The sequence below is a fragment of the Diplotaxodon limnothrissa genome, linkage group LG5 (genome assembly GCF_057381915.1).
Source record: "Diplotaxodon limnothrissa isolate DT_005_m linkage group LG5, D_limnothrissa_male_GT1.1, whole genome shotgun sequence".
Classification (NCBI taxonomy): domain Eukaryota; kingdom Metazoa; phylum Chordata; class Actinopteri; order Cichliformes; family Cichlidae; genus Diplotaxodon; species Diplotaxodon limnothrissa.
In genome coordinates, this window is record NC_140600.1 from 8,043,884 (window position 1) to 8,059,703 (window position 15,820).

A 15,820-nucleotide genomic window follows, 5' to 3' on the forward strand; every position below is an offset into this window, starting at 1 on the left:
AACTGCTCTGACTTCCTAACACGTTTTCTGATAGGAAGCTATTGACACATCTCCTTCTTGACACTATGACTAATATGTTATGATACATCCTACAGCATAATAACAGAACAAGGTCAGACAATCACGGCTGATTGTTAAATTCAGCTAATATTCACAGAAGGCTGTTTAATTAGACCTTTAGGGAACTTTAAAGCTATTTGGGAACTATTGTTAACCCTGCTGTCCTCATTTATTTCTTATTCTGTTTGTGATGAAGATTATGAAGAAAGTACAAATTCTGGGAAACTCTGTGAACACATGAAGTGTGGGCAGTAGATCAAGTTTTACTGGCTCCATATTTTGCTATCTTGATGGGGATGGTGATAGGCTCATTTTAGTTACTTTGTATAATATTTTAGCTTCATCTAGCTGTAACTTAACATATCTAATTATTAATTAATTAATATTATATGAATATCTCACATGTACAAAAATAAATGTAATAGTGTATGAATAAATGTCACCAAAACTTGTTATACATTCGTCCTACTATCCAGTATCTGGATGTTACATGTTAATGGTTTATTGCCATGCTTTAACAAAGGTGTGGTCGTACTGGGGAAATACAGTCGTAACCACATACCAGTGCAGCAACTTATAGGTGTGTGTGTGTACTTGTATTACTCATTCATTTTGTTGGGACAGACCTCAGTGAAAAACATGTATCAATCATGTAAAGTTAGTTTTAGGTTAAGATGAGGACAAGTAGCTATAGTGTGCATTAGAGTGAGGAGGTGATTTATTTCACTGCTAAGTGATTAAAAGTTCCTTCTAACTTCATGTGGACAGAAGGTTTGTTTAGAGTTATTGTAGGGTGGATGTTTCTGCCTTTTGGGGACATTTTGGCAGGTCCTGGAGAAACAAAAACATCTGTTGTTGGGTTAGTGACTCACAGGTAAACACCATAAGCCTTAAAATATTTCTTAAAAATCCATCACTTGATCCAACTATCCCAGCTATAGGCCAATCTCCAAACTTCCTTTTATCTCAAAAATTCTTGAAAGAGTAGTTGTAAAACTACTGTGGACTATTAGGGCCAAATTAAGAGAAATAAATATATTATTGATCATTTTGAGAAAAATGTGGAGATTATACTTATTTCAAAGCAAACTGGTGTGGTTGCTGTACCCTCTAAAAATGCCTTCTATAGATGAATTAGTAAGATTGTATTTCAGAATAGTTTTAGTTACAAGGAAATGATTTCTCTTTTAGCACATAAACATAGTGTTGTAATCAGTATGGGGACTGGAAAGATGCTCCAGAAAGCTGCATCGGATCAGATGTGGAAGAGCTGATTTGTACAAAATGAAATGTCTGACAGTGGAGAGATGCAAGGATATCGATGGTTACACCCTCATACACTAAAGAGGATGTATGCTGTGTCACAAGACAACTGATCAAATTGTTTCAGTAACTCATCTACACAAACCATTCTGTAGATTGTATAGCAGACAGTTTTGGCTTGAAGCAACTGTAACCTCCACACTTTTTTGACTTTTTTCTCAAAATGATCAATAATATGTATATTTTTTCTTAATGTAGCCCTAATTTGTATAAAACCGCTAACTGATCATCTGCAGATGAATGGTTTATTTAAAAAGTTTCAGTTCTTCACAGCACAGAAACAGCATTAGTGAAGGTTATAAGTGATCTTCTTATGGCCTCTGACAGTGGACTCATCTATGTGCTTCTCTTTTTAGACCTCAGTGCAGCTTTCCACATTATTGAGGTGCTGCACTGTAGTGGTTTGACTCATATCGATCGAAAAAATTCTGATTTGTTCATGTAAATGAAGAGTTTTCTTCACACAGAAAAATTATCCTGCGCTAGGTCCAATTCTGTTTACATAATACATGCCTCCCTTAGACCACAGGTGTCAAACTCCAGTCCCCGAGGGCCGGTGTCCTGAAACTTTTCTTTATGTCCCTGCCGCAACACACCTGAATAAAATTAGTAGGTCATTAGCAAGACTCTATACACTTGATTGTATGCTATTGACTTTCTATAGAGTCTTGCTAATGACCTACTAATTTTATTCAGGTGTTGCGGCAGGGACACATGTAAAAATTTCAGGACACCGGCCCTCGGGGACTGGAGTTTGACATCTGTGCCTTAGACCAGCAGTCTCCAACCTTTTTTGCGCCACAGACTGGTTTATGTCCGACAATATTATAAATACATAAATACAACAAAATAAAACCATTACCGGTACCAAAAAAAAATAAGATTCCTTCAATGCAAGGCATCTGCTATGCAAATGATACCCGACTTTATCTATGCATGAAGCCAAATGACACACACTAATTAGTTAAAAGCAGGAATGTCTTAAAGACATAAGGACCTGGATGACCTCTAATTTCCTGCCCCTAAATTTAGATTAAACTGAGGTCCTTGTACTCTGTCCTAAAAATCTTATAAATACGGTCTCTAACTAGATACTTGGTCTAAATGGCATTACTTTAGCCTCCAGTAACACTATACTATAAATGGTAAATGGCCTGCATTTGTATAGCACTTTACTTAGTCCCTAAGGACCCCAAAGCGCTTTACACTACATTCAGTCATTCACACACAGGTGATGGCAAGCTATGTTGTAGCCACAGCTGCCCTGGGGTGCACTGACAGAGGACACTGGCGCCACCAGGCCCTCTGACCACCACCAGCAGCAAACATGGGGTTAGTATCTTGCCCAAGGATATTTGCCATGCAGCCAGGAGGCAGCCTGGGATCGAACCACTGACCTTCTGATTAGTGGCTGATCTGCAGCCACCCCCTATAAAAAATAACATGAAGTCATTTTTGACCAGCTTATGACTTTTATTGTGAATGTTAAACAAAAATGACACAATGGGCTTATTTGAAAGTGAATTCACAGGCAGAGGCTTCAGCTTCCAGGCTCCCATTTTGCCTTTATGAGTTAGATAGTCTCTCTACTTTTAAGATTAGGCTTAACACTTTCCTTTTTGCTAAAGCATATAGTTAGGGGTGGATCAGGTGACACCGAATCCTCCCTTAGTTATGCTGCAATAGTCTTGGCCTGCTGCTATTATCAATCTCTGGTTCCTCTCATCACTCCCAACCAATCACAGCAGATGCCCACCCCTCCCTGAGTCTGTTTCTAATTGAGGTTTCTTCCTGTTAAAATGATTTTTTCCTTCCCACTGTCACCAAGTGCTTGCTCATAGAGGGCCATTTGATTGTTGAGGTTTTCTATGTTGCTTCTATACTATTGTAGGATCTTAACCTTACAGTATAAAACACCCTGAGCCGACTGTTGTTATGGTTTGGTGAATACCATATATGAATAATACAAAATTGAAATATTGGTTTATGCATGTCTTTATCAATCTATCATCTTGTCTATGTTCTTTCTTCAGAAACCAAAAAAATCGAGAGAAAAACATTTGTATTAATATTGGTTTACGTAGTTTTTATTATTTTAAATTAAAGTGTATTTAAGACATGACGTTTTATTATTAGGGTTACTGAACTTTTAACAGAAATTGTGCTACAGAGTGGACATCTGGAGTTTGCCATAGGAAGTTGTGACAAAAGGAAGGAATAGCCCGTTTAAGAAGGAAGAACCTGGAAAATTATTACGGCGAAAATGTACCTGTGACACACTTACCAGCAGATGGCGGTAGACACCAGCCTGTAAGCGTTACAGGACCCACAATTAGACAAGTAATATTCACAATACTGCTGAAATACTCAGGGGCTAGGGGCTCACACGGTTGTCAACTTAGCTTTCTGTTGCTGTCAAACGTCAACAATACATCAGTACATTCCTGTACAGCTCCTCTTCAATTCACTCCTGTCTTGAATTAGGATTAGCTGTCTTCCGGAGACGCCTGTAGGCCCCCAACTTGTGTTAGCGTCCCCTTAACTGACAGTTGCTACTTATTTTTTACGTAGATGCGCGTTTAATTCTAAAATACTTTATTTTAAGCGGAATATTTTGATTGCATAACAGTTCTTGTACTTTACGGCAGGTAATTAGCCGACCCTGTGACGTTTATAGTTAGATGCGTTTTATAGCACGAGGTTTCCCGAGCGGGAGGGGTTCTTCCTGCCCGTAGTGATTACCAAGGGAGCTCACGGTGAGCGCGGTGACTCAGATCGAGCGCACCCACCGTAACGAGACAAGAAATAGTAAAAGACGTTTGGCGCGGTTGGTAGACTAGCTGCTGACAGCAAAGGGAGTAGATCCGGGATAGACCCGCGGCTCGAGTATATTTTTTAGAAGTACTTTCTCTGGGAAACAGACTCAAGAGATTTAGATCTGTTCTCGAGTTTGTACAGAGAGAGGCGGTTTGTTCGGTTTTTTTTCACCAGCCGTAGCCAGCCGTCTACCTAAGCTTGCCCTGCTCAGGCAGACGGAAATATCCGAAAATGCCTCCCGTCGAAAATGACAGTGGGAAGAAGGAACTCAAATCTCAGATACAAGCGCTTATCGACTCCAATCAAGTGATTGTGTTCAGCAAAAGCTACTGCCCATTTTGTGTAAAGGTAAGGCGTTTAGTTTGTCGTAGGCGGTAGAGGCTCCGCGCCGGTCAGAAACTTCCACCTTCTCCCGCGAAGTACACGGGCTTGGTCTAATTGCTGGTTTGGCCTTGCTGCGTTAGTACAGTCATCAACTTTGGTGGCTAGAACTTTACTATTACGCATAAGCTCGCTAAATGACAAAAACAAAACCGAACAGCATAGCCTTTAATGTAATTTACGTTAGGTCAACAATGGCGGAAGATAAATATCCAGTGTTATATATTTAAGCCTGGGACGCTTTAGCCGCCTCTGAACGAGCTCCTTGAAAAGTCAGCTTTACATATCGTATTGTTCTTAGTTAACTCTGCTAGTGATTCGCTACAATGTGCTGTAAATTCTGAACGCACTGTATTTAAAAAGCTGCGCTAATTTATTTAAAACTCATACTTTTCTCCCATTTTTAAAATGCTGCCTTCTGCCGCCATAACCTGGACACAAAGGCTTACCTGACAGTTACAAGATGACATATTTGTTAGTATGAAAATGTTCTAACGTGTGGACAAGTTTGTGTGCGTTTGATGTAGGATTAATCTTTTACCTTATTTGTGTTTTCAGGTGAAAGACTTGTTCAAAGAACTGCAAGTCGAGTGCAATGTGGTGGAGCTGGATCTTATGGGTAAGACGAGCATTGTGAGGTAACTGATAGCCGCTGTGAGGGATATTTAATGTGTTTGTCAGCAGCTGTTACACTCCGTGGCTGCCCATAAGTAGCTTTATGTGTATTATTCAGATCGCGAATGACTATATAAAAAAACAGCTGGGAGTATTGTAAAGTAAGTGCTTTATAGTTAGCTATAGTGTTGTATCAAGTTTTCCATTTAAAGGCTTAAAACTGCAGATTACTTTGAGCAAAACAAATGTTTCACTTCTTACAGCAAATAAGTTACAAAGAGGCAGGTATAAACAGGGGAGTGACCATCTTTGTCTGTGACCTGGTATAACTAAAGCAATACATGTTTATTGTTTGCTTTATTAGCTATGCTAACATTTTAGTGTAGGTTTTTAATAATTCACTCATGACAGTCCAGCTGCTTGTTTAAGGCCCATGTTTCTAGTTTGTCTGTTGAAAGCCTCTTCCTGTTTAATGTACATTTTGCTTTGTGCTGTCAGTTTCAAAGCCCCTAATTTAATATAAAATTTTTACAGTAGTTAATTCGGTTTTCTGTTCACATATCGGAAACGTTGTCCTATACTGGTTCACGGTCTGGGCTGTCTTTGCAAAAGCACAAAATGTGCTGAGTCATTCACCGAAGATGGCCCTGTGCCATTATCTCAGTGCACTCGTACCTCACTGCTCCTGTCTTGCTGAGTTAATTACCAAGGTTTAATGCTAGAGGTGGGTTGCACGTGGTGGATGTTAAACGTTAGTCAGTGGAAAACCTAACAAACTTAATTACCAGAGGCTATAATTGATCATAACGTGCAGTAAAAGTCAGCACAGGATCAGCTAAGGAAAGTGTTTATTACAGCAGTACACATTCCAGGGTTACCCTTCCCTTTTGTTATTTGTATTTCATTTGCACATCAAAGATGGTATAAACGCACAATGCATGGCTAAGTTTCAGCATGTGAAAAACTTGCCCCCCCCCCCTTCAGATAATGGGACAAGCTACCAGGAGATGCTGCTTGAGATGACCGGACAGAAAACGGTTCCTAACGTTTTCATCAACAAGAAGCACATCGGTGGCTGTGACAAAACATTACAGGTAAGCAATGAAAGTCGTCTTGCAGCTCAGATGTAACTTGTTTTTTCTTGTAACTTGCCTCTTCTCATAACAGAAATGGGTTGGTTGTTTTTGTCACAACTGGAAAGAGGTGAAAACAAACCATGTGGTTGTCAGTGTATGATGCCACTAAGCCAAGCTGTGAGAAACTCATTGAAAATGTAAAAAAGAAAAAGGTTTATGGTGATTATTCCATCAGGGGTGCATGAACAGGGTGGGCTATGTCGTCTCATACACTTCATACAGCTGCAGGAAAAAGAAATAGAAAAAAAACACCACTGTTTAAAATCTTTAATGAAAATATTCAGAAACATTCAGTAAAATGGCTGCAGCTAATCTTTGTAGACCTAGTTACTTGTAAATAATAATATTATCCCGACCGGTAGCATCCCCTGGAGACTTGAATGGCAAAATTTACCTCTCGCTTAACACACTGCTGATACGAATCCACGTCAGATAATGGGTGGCAGTGCTAATATCTGACTTGGACTGGGATATCTGTTAATAGCAACATCTAGTATGAAAAAGCTCAGTGTACCCTTTGTTTGTTTGTTTTTGTTTGAAATGATTAGCATTGCTAAGTGCTACAGTAACAAACGTTGTGTTGCTGTTTGTGTCAGGCCCATAAAGACGGCAGCCTGCAGCAGCTGCTTAACGGCGATAATGAAGACTACGACTACGACCTGATCGTCATCGGAGGCGGCTCTGGAGGCTTGGCCTGCTCGAAGGTGATGTCAGAATTCAGTATTTAGCTCTGATTTGACTGCTTTGTGTGAACTGGGGATCCCACAGACAGCCGTGCTTTTGTACTTGTGTGGGGGTGCAGCTGTAACTTTGGTCACTGGCAGAATTTCAGACATTTGCAGGCTTTTGTCTTTGGGAGGATTGTTAGTGAGATTTTCACACACTTGTATGATAAACAGGGCACAGGACAGAAACTAGAGTACTAGTGTAAATGACAGGAAAACAGAAACCTGTGAAAGGCTAAAATGTGTTATCATAATGAAATATAGTGCAAGGTGGTTCTTGATCTGTGGTGGTTGGTGATTTCTCAGAACTAGTGTGAAACTATTGCTGATGATGTAATTCACTTACACCACTTCTGTTTGCTCCATAAAACTGTGCAACACAGCAGTAAGATATAATCTTTTAACAACAGGAAGCTGCTGCACTGGGGAAGAAGGTCATGGTGTTGGACTACGTTGTGCCCACACCAAAAGGAACCACTTGGGGTATGATACTTCCTTTTAGTAAGACTTTTGACGCAGGGTTTGTCTGGATCTGTAGTGGCTGCTAAACGACAGTTTTGCTGTGCTCTGGCTGTGACGATCAGGTCTTGGAGGAACGTGTGTGAACGTAGGCTGCATTCCCAAGAAGCTGATGCACCAGACGGCCTTGCTGTCCACGGCCATGCAGGACGCGCGCAAGTTCGGCTGGGAGTTTGATGAGACAGGTGAGGGCTCAGGGGACCGACCCAGGAGGTCACGCAGGGGTGACATCACACCAGCTTGCCGTGGTAAATCGGAGGCGAGCCCATTTAGGAGGCACCCCGTAGTCTTTCAACTGCTTCTACTGATGAGTGTCTGTTTCTGTCTTCAGTGAAACACAACTGGGACACGATGAAGACTGCTGTTAACAACTACATTGGCTCCCTGAACTGGGGCTACAGGGTATCACTGAGGGACAAGAATGTCAACTATGTCAATACCTATGCAGAGTTTGTGGAACCACACAAAATCAAGGTAACCGACTGCTTTCAATGAAAATGAATCTTCAATAAAGTCATGCAGAGGTTTAGTCGTTTCATAACTTAATAAAGTCTTCGTTCTCTGCTTGCTCATGTTACCATCTCGCAACCTGTTACTAATCTGTATAAGCTGTCAGCTTTGAAATCATCCTGTTGAATTAACTGTTATTTTTGTGTCCTAAACAGGCTTTTCAAAAATACTTATCGGTGTTTAGAAGTTGTTGCTGTCGTTGCAATCACCTCACTAGTTGCACAAAAAGCAGATGTTTCAGAAACATCCACTACATTGAAAAAGCTTCCTGTTATGTTGCATGTGTGTCAAAATATCTGTTTGTGTTTCCTGACAGGCTACAAACAAACGAGGGAAGGAGACGTTCTACACAGGAGCCAAGTTTGTTTTGGCTACGGGTGAGAGGCCACGTTACCTGGGCATTCCCGGAGACAAGGAGTATTGCATCACCAGGTGACAGCACCGTGCAGAGTACACAGAATCTGACAATTTATGTTATAATGTGTGTGAGTGACTGAAGCTCCACCCAGAGCTCCTTTTTAGACCAGTGGATGGGTTCATGGCTGAAATAAGTGTCACTTCCTTAAGGTGTGATCTCTGAAAACAAACCTGCCCTTTAGTGATCCAGCAGGTTGTTGTGCCTCAGAGCAGCCGTCTGTCTGCCTGCTCTGTGAATGCTGACGTGAGATTATCCTCAGGTGTCTTTGACGATTATGCTCCTGTCTTGGCAGAGAGGCTCATTTATTCCACAAGGTCTTAAACCAGAGCTGTCTGAACAATGTAAGAAACAAGCCTGGGCTTGGTAGGGTTTATTCGGGGATTCTCTTCGGATCTCACAGCTGTTGTTGGACAGTCAGCCAGATTTGGTACTTTTGTTGTCAGCTACTGAAATTAAGCTACACATCCTATAGCTCACACCTGAAAACAGGATAAGCAGTAATACGGGATATGGTTGGATTTGTTTGTTGTGACATGAAATATTTAATTATTTGAAAATCTTTGAAAAAAAGAAATGAATTAAAATTTTGAGTGACCAGCTTGTAGGAGCAGAGTGCAGGGCAGCACTGAGCAACATCATGAACCTTGTTCTATTAAATAATCCACAGTGTGGCTCAAGGCTTTAAATAAGTATTAGACAGCATCTCTCCATACCCTGTGAGGTAAAAAGAAAAAATATCCTGAAGGTCTAGATCAGCAGAAGCAAGTGTCACACCTGCTAAATTCTTTGTATGCAAAACTAGCTGCACAAAAACCTGCTTTAACCTCACCTTGTTTTTGTTTGTTTGTTTTGTTTTCACAGTGATGACCTCTTCTCATTGCCTTACTGCCCGGGGAAAACTCTGGTGATCGGAGCGTCCTATGTGGCTTTGGAGTGTGGCGGCTTTCTGGCCGGTCTCGGGCTCGACGTCACCGTCATGGTACGGTCCATCCTGCTGAGGGGCTTCGACCAGGACATGGCCAACCGCGCTGGTGAACACATGGAGGGGCACGGTGTCAAGTTCCTCCGTAAATATGTACCCACAAAGGTGAGCGTGAACACAACCTGCTGTTTGTGATTTAGCTTATTGATCTCGGAGTATGCCTACATGCAATGGTAATAGCTGTAATCTTTAATGTTGTCAGGTCATGTGCTTAATAGGTCAACATTAAAAGCCTTTGATTTATAGTGAACGCAGGAGGTGGTCAGACTCTGATCAGCATATAGATGAATGATGTTTTAAGCCTTTTCTCTTAAATTATGTGTCAGATAGAGGAGCTTGAAGCAGGAACTCCTGGCAGGCTGAAGGTGACCGCCAAGTCCACAGAAACCGACGAGATCATCGAGGGAGAGTACAACACTGTATGTATCGCTTCGGTTTTCCTTCACCCCTCTCTCTGCTCCGTCGTCATGTATTTCCGCCAAAAGAGTAAACGGTTTCTCTCACAGCTTATTTCTGTGAAAGAAACTACATTTAGTGTTGCAATAATCACTATTCTGTGGTCACTTTAATATTAATCGCGCTCCGTAGTGTTTAGGGTACTTTTCTCTCTTTTTCTTTTTTTTTAAACCCCCATTTTTACAGTTTAACTAAACCAAAGATATGATGATTTTACATAATCTGTGATATGTTGAGATACTGCCATGTAATCATCAGCTGTCATGTTAGTGTTGAGAAGATGCCATGTCTCTGGAACAATTGGCAATGACAAAGGATTAATATCACACTGCATTAAAGCTAACAAGCTGGGGTTTTTGTTCTTCAGGTGTTGATCGCAGTGGGCCGAGACGCATGCACAGACAAGCTCGGCCTGGATAAGGCAGGAGTCAAAGTCAACCCAAAGTAAGTTCAGTATGTTGTTACTGCCGAGGAGGCCATGTTTCGGGTGTATTTGCACGTGTCATTAAATCATCATTAAACTTGATAGGTCAAACTTTTTTGTGGCTTCTGTAGGCATGTAGAGTGGGGTCGTGGTCTGAGAAACTATGATTGTGACAATCTGGTGTGTATTGCCAACACATGGAAATTTTAAAATCTTTATATGGTATTAGCCTGTCACATTTGACCTCTGGCCTCTCCTTCAAGGTCAAATGAGATCAAACTTTCATAAAATGTCATCTTTAAAACTATTTTTAAAGTCTGCATCCAAATATCATGTGAGACTTGACCTTTGACCTCACATTTACATTTCACATCTGTCTTTCTGTCCAATTGGCCCCAAAATGTGTTTCTTGGAATGAGATAGAAATATACTGTAGTATAATATTTTAGTCCACTGCAAACTTCTTGAAGACCAGAGAAAACACAGTGAATATACAGAAAATACAATTAAAAGTAAACACCGCCCAGGGTGAGCTGGCTTGATTTGCTCTCAGAGTGCTTGTACGTGTGTTCCCCTGTCCCTTTAATACTCGCAGTACAGTCACAGTGATTCAGCAGTTCTTGCTGCTCAGGGCTCTCTGCCTGGTGTGAGTGTTGGGGGAATTTGGTGGGGAGGTGAGGGGTGGCTTGTGGGTAAGATGAGAACACTGCTGTAAATCACATTGGTATTAAGTGACAGAACAAAGGAAGTATCTATATTAAAAAAAGGCTTTCTGTTCTGAGTTCGCTTGTTTGTTTGTTTGTTTTTGAAAGAGTAAAAGTATAAAATTAGGTTTGGAAAAACATTCTTACAGACTGACACCTCCTGCAGGTCATTATTGATGCTGTTGATACCAGCATAGAAATGCAGTGTTTTCTATAAGGCTTTCTTTCCACTCTTGTGTGAATAACTGAATGGCTGAGCCTGTGTTGTGAGGCCTGTAGGGATTAAGACGGCATGAGTCCAGCTTTAAAGAGTGTTCTGAGTCTCATGACCATAGCAATTTTTAGTTGAAGCCCAGCGTTAGCCAGAGGGCTTCTGTGCTCAGGGGCCTGTGGCTGTTCTGCTCCTGCGCAGCGCAGATCCAAATCACTGGCAGTAGCCAGTGATTTGGATACTACTACAAGTGTGCTTCTCCTTTTTGCTAAGTATGAATGACCACATAGCCAGTTATCCATTTCTGCTTTGTCACTGACACACAAACGTTTATCTGTGTGGTGCTCTTTAACCTTGTTTCCTGCAGGCTTTTTGCTGAGTGTATAACTCTTTTTGGTGCTTTCTATAACGGTCCCCAGTCATCTACACAATGTCAGACTTATTGTAAAGATTTATTATAAAGAAAATATCTGTTATTCACAGTTAAAATTGTGTAATTTTCTATTATTGTTACACCCACTTAACTTTGAACTTCAACACTCGGATATTTAATTTGAAGTCACAAAACGGGATAAAAGTCTTAAATGTATGCTCGATGATCCCATCCTGCAGGAATGGAAAGATTCCTGTGAATGATGAAGAGCAGACCAACGTGCCCCACATCCATGCTATTGGCGACATTCTGGAAGGCAAGTGGGAGCTGACACCTGTAGCCATCCAGGCTGGCAAGCTGCTGGCCCGACGCCTCTACGGAGGATCAACGGTCAAAGTAAGTACAACGTGACTGTGTCATGATTTCTGACTGTCATTCTAAAATCTATTTGTCCATTAAACTACAACCAACTCAATACTACCAGACATAAAGTGTCTGAACAGTCTCTTAGTACCTATTTAAGGTGCATAAAGACCTGTTTCGTAGGATGGAAACTGAATGTTAAGGTGCCATTAAGACTAATCTTATTTTAAAGAGGTATAGTGTTAAAATCTGAAGTAAGCCATTGAAAGGGAAGGACATAAAGAAGGTCAGAGTGTTTTGTGCTCCAGATGATGAATCTGGTGTTCCATAACAAGATTTTGTTAATCACTAACCAAATGCTGTTTTTTGCAGTGTGACTACATCAATGTTCCCACCACAGTCTTCACCCCGCTTGAGTATGGTTCCTGCGGTCTGCCAGAGGAGAAAGCCATTGAGCTTTACGGCGAGGAAAACCTCGAGGTAACAGCTGAATTGTTGATGACAGACGAGGCTCGGCTGACTGTGCGCTCTGGTCGCTGCTTTCACATTGAATGAAACTGTCTCTAACTTACTTGGTTGTCACAGGTTGCCATCAAGCAAATGCATGCGTTTAGTGTTTTATTCCAGGCATACAAACTCTTCAGTACATCTGTGAATGCGAGCTGACGTTGGACCGCAGAACTGCGTTTGTTTTGAAGCTTTTACATTCATGTGTTTCTGGTCTCATGTTCAGGTGTATCACAGTCTCTTTTGGCCTCTGGAGTTCACCGTGCCCGGCAGGGACAACAACAAATGCTACGCCAAGATCATCTGCAACAAACTAGACAACGTAAGATCAGAGCAACTAAAATGCAACCGACAAATGTGCCTGAATCTGTGGCAGCCACCAGCCTGAGCTCCTGATTTGTTTTTTGTTTTTGTTTTTTAATGCCACACTGCAGGATCGAGTCATAGGTTTCCACTACCTAGGACCAAATGCAGGAGAGGTGACGCAGGGCTTCGGTGCAGCCATGAAGTGTGGCGTCACCAAAGAACAGTTGGACACCACCATTGGCATCCACCCAACCTGTGCTGAGGTAAAAAGACAATGCTGCCACTTTATTTACTTGGGTATCTTCCTGTATTAGTGGACTGCCTTAGATCCTGCGTTTATGTATTTAGGATGGGGTTTGTTTTTTTGGGGGGGGAGACACGTAGCCAGCATCCGAGAATCGGTCCAAACCGGGCCATCTGTAAAAGTTATCGCCACCCTGCCGGGTTGGCAGGTGGCATGGACACCAAACTGAATATGAGAACAAGGCGACACAGGATTTTTAAATTGATACCACAAGTATATCTACTAAAAATCTTGAAGTTTAAATCTCAGTGACCTTGACCTAAAGGTCAATGGTGTGGGTTTTTTTTTTTTCTCTTCTCCTGTCTCTCTCTCGGTCTCCCGCCCTCTCCCCCTTTTTGTTTTATTTAGTTATTTTCCACGGTTTTGAGTCATGAACGTTTCAGTGTTTTCAGTTCCTTCTGTTCTCTATAATTTCAACAAAGTTTTAATGACGGTAAAATGAATCAGTTTTTCATTGAGGCAGACCGCACAGTTCAGTGTCAAACCACTCCAGGTCCAGTATGACAGCTAATAACTGTTAATTTCCACAGCATGTTGCAATAGTACTTTCATCAAGCCAGTAAGAACAGGAAATGACACTGGAGCTACCTTTAGCACACAAACTGCACAGCAAATATGCTGAAGGCAGAAAGAAAGCTGTGTATGTCTGCAGTTGTCCTATCAGACAGCCAGGATAAGACACCAGGTCCAAAGAGCAGCCATAGACGGCTTGTTTAAAGTGCTTGCTGTCTCTTTAGTGGTCTCACACTTTTATCTTGGGCTGGAACAGGATATTCATCGTGTGTAGAACTTAAACAATCAGTGTCTGAATTGTTTGAATATTGTGTGTGTGTGTGTGTGTGTGTGTGTGTGTGTGTGGTGATGCATGCTTGGGAATAATTGGTGTAATTAGGGGACATGATTATTCATTATGTTAATCGTGCTGGTGCTAATGACAGTGCATTAGGCTGCTGAGGATCCTCTTGTTTGATGGGTTTACATCGTATTTCTATTTTCTGACGGTTTAGCCCAAATATGTTCATCTGAAACAAACGCAGTGCATTGATGTGACAGCCTGGTGTGAAGTTTCATGTTTGGCTGTAGATGACTAAACAAACGGAACTAAGAACAATTTCTTTTCAGCCAATGAGAACATGCCTGTGGCATTAAAGATGTTAATTATGTTCCTGTGTCCTCTTTACCTTCTAGGTCTTTACCACTCTGGAGGTGACCAGGAGCTCTGGTGGAGACATCACACAGTCCGGTTGCTGAGGTTAAACCCTGCATGTTTAGCAGGCTGCTCTCACATTAGACTCCCCTACTAAACATTTTCCTCTTGACTCCCAGTCAACCTTTAACTTCAGCCTCACCTCTAGCCCCTCCCTTTACAGGGCATTTATTTCTCAGGAGCACCTGAACGTAAAACTCTCGGTGTGACTGGGAGCTACGAGGTAAATGGAGATGGTCAGGGCTGAAGATCTGCGTGTCTTCTGCTCTGGCTGAAGGAGTCTGATGTGAAAGCTGCCTGCTGAACAGCGGGGTTACTCTGCTAATGTTTCTATTGGGCCCCACCAGCGTGTCACTCTCGGAGAAGCCCAAACACACACCATTCCCGAGTGTGTGTTTGGGCTGTTTTTGACGTCCTTACCCGTAACCTCAAATAATTAGGTGGGCAAGGATCGATGTCCCTCTGTAGAAGCACCTGATGGTGGCCCGAACCCTTCGTCCAACCCCCCCACCCCCCAGATTCATCTATTATAAATTGGCTCATTACCAGCGTTTGAAAGGATGCACAATTCTGGTGCGTACATAGGTTAGCACCATGCCTTCATCATTCCATACATCCTTCGTACAGGTTTATAAGTTGACTTATATGAATATACATGTCTTTGTCAATATTTATCTTTGCTTTGTGGAAGCACCAGAGTTTTCAAGAGAAACCTGTGATGCATCAAGAGCCTGGAGACTGTTTCAAATAAGCGAATGGCAAGTTTCCACCTGGATTGCTCTGGTCGTGTTTTTGCTCAGTTTGTAATTTAATGACTGCTTGTTGCATTGTGCTGTCTCATGCGTCGTTTGGAAGACGGCGCTCCCGTTGCTGTTGACGACATTTCATCTGTATAAATGGCTTGTTTGTTTGTGTGGAACTTGTAGAGACTACTCAGTGTTAAATAAAGGCATGTCTATCTTCAGGTTTCATCTGTCTTTGACTTGTGTGACCCAGTTTGTGTGAAATGATTTCAGGATTCTCACAGAGCCTGCTCACAGATTTCCATTTAGTTCAAGAGTAATAAATGTAAAAAAAAAAAAAACAAAGGTACGAGTTACTTAGTCATACGGTGCTTGATAGTGTTTCTGCTGAAGGATATGCTGCTTAGTAAATGTCATAGGATTTAACTGGACTGATATTCACAACACTGGCAATACACTGGTGTACATGGTGTGAACTGGTTAAAATGGGACTTTAAATCTCTTGCATTGTAGTTAAACTTTGCTTTTAGATCAGTTGCACACCACACTTTTTAATTTGTCATTATTTAAAAAAAAAAAAAAAAAAAGCATGTTAGCCTGGCAGTACCATCAGCAAACATCTTTTTTTCCTTCTGCTCAAAAAAGAGAGAACACAATTTTGATTTTAAGAAGTATCCATAAGTTAACAGACTTTACAGCTGTTAGACCATTGCAGCTTTTGCTATCCTGGTCCAAC

General features: G+C 41.5%; 1 protein-coding gene across 1 annotated transcript; it reads left to right on the forward strand.

Moving 5' to 3' along the window:
* The first annotated feature begins 4,220 nt into the window (after positions 1 to 4,220).
* Positions 4,221 to 15,300, forward strand: txnrd3 (thioredoxin reductase 3). Its single transcript, XM_085352998.1, has 16 exons — positions 4,221 to 4,548; positions 5,140 to 5,200; positions 6,181 to 6,290; positions 6,929 to 7,036; positions 7,468 to 7,540; positions 7,642 to 7,761; positions 7,908 to 8,050; positions 8,403 to 8,518; positions 9,366 to 9,591; positions 9,813 to 9,905; positions 10,310 to 10,386; positions 11,894 to 12,050; positions 12,390 to 12,497; positions 12,751 to 12,846; positions 12,959 to 13,093; positions 14,323 to 15,300. Exons 1-16 carry the CDS (start codon positions 4,432 to 4,434, stop codon positions 14,389 to 14,391), a joined length of 1,809 nt encoding a protein of 602 aa, XP_085209124.1. The 5' UTR covers positions 4,221 to 4,431; the 3' UTR covers positions 14,392 to 15,300.
* The last annotated feature ends 520 nt before the right edge of the window (positions 15,301 to 15,820 follow it).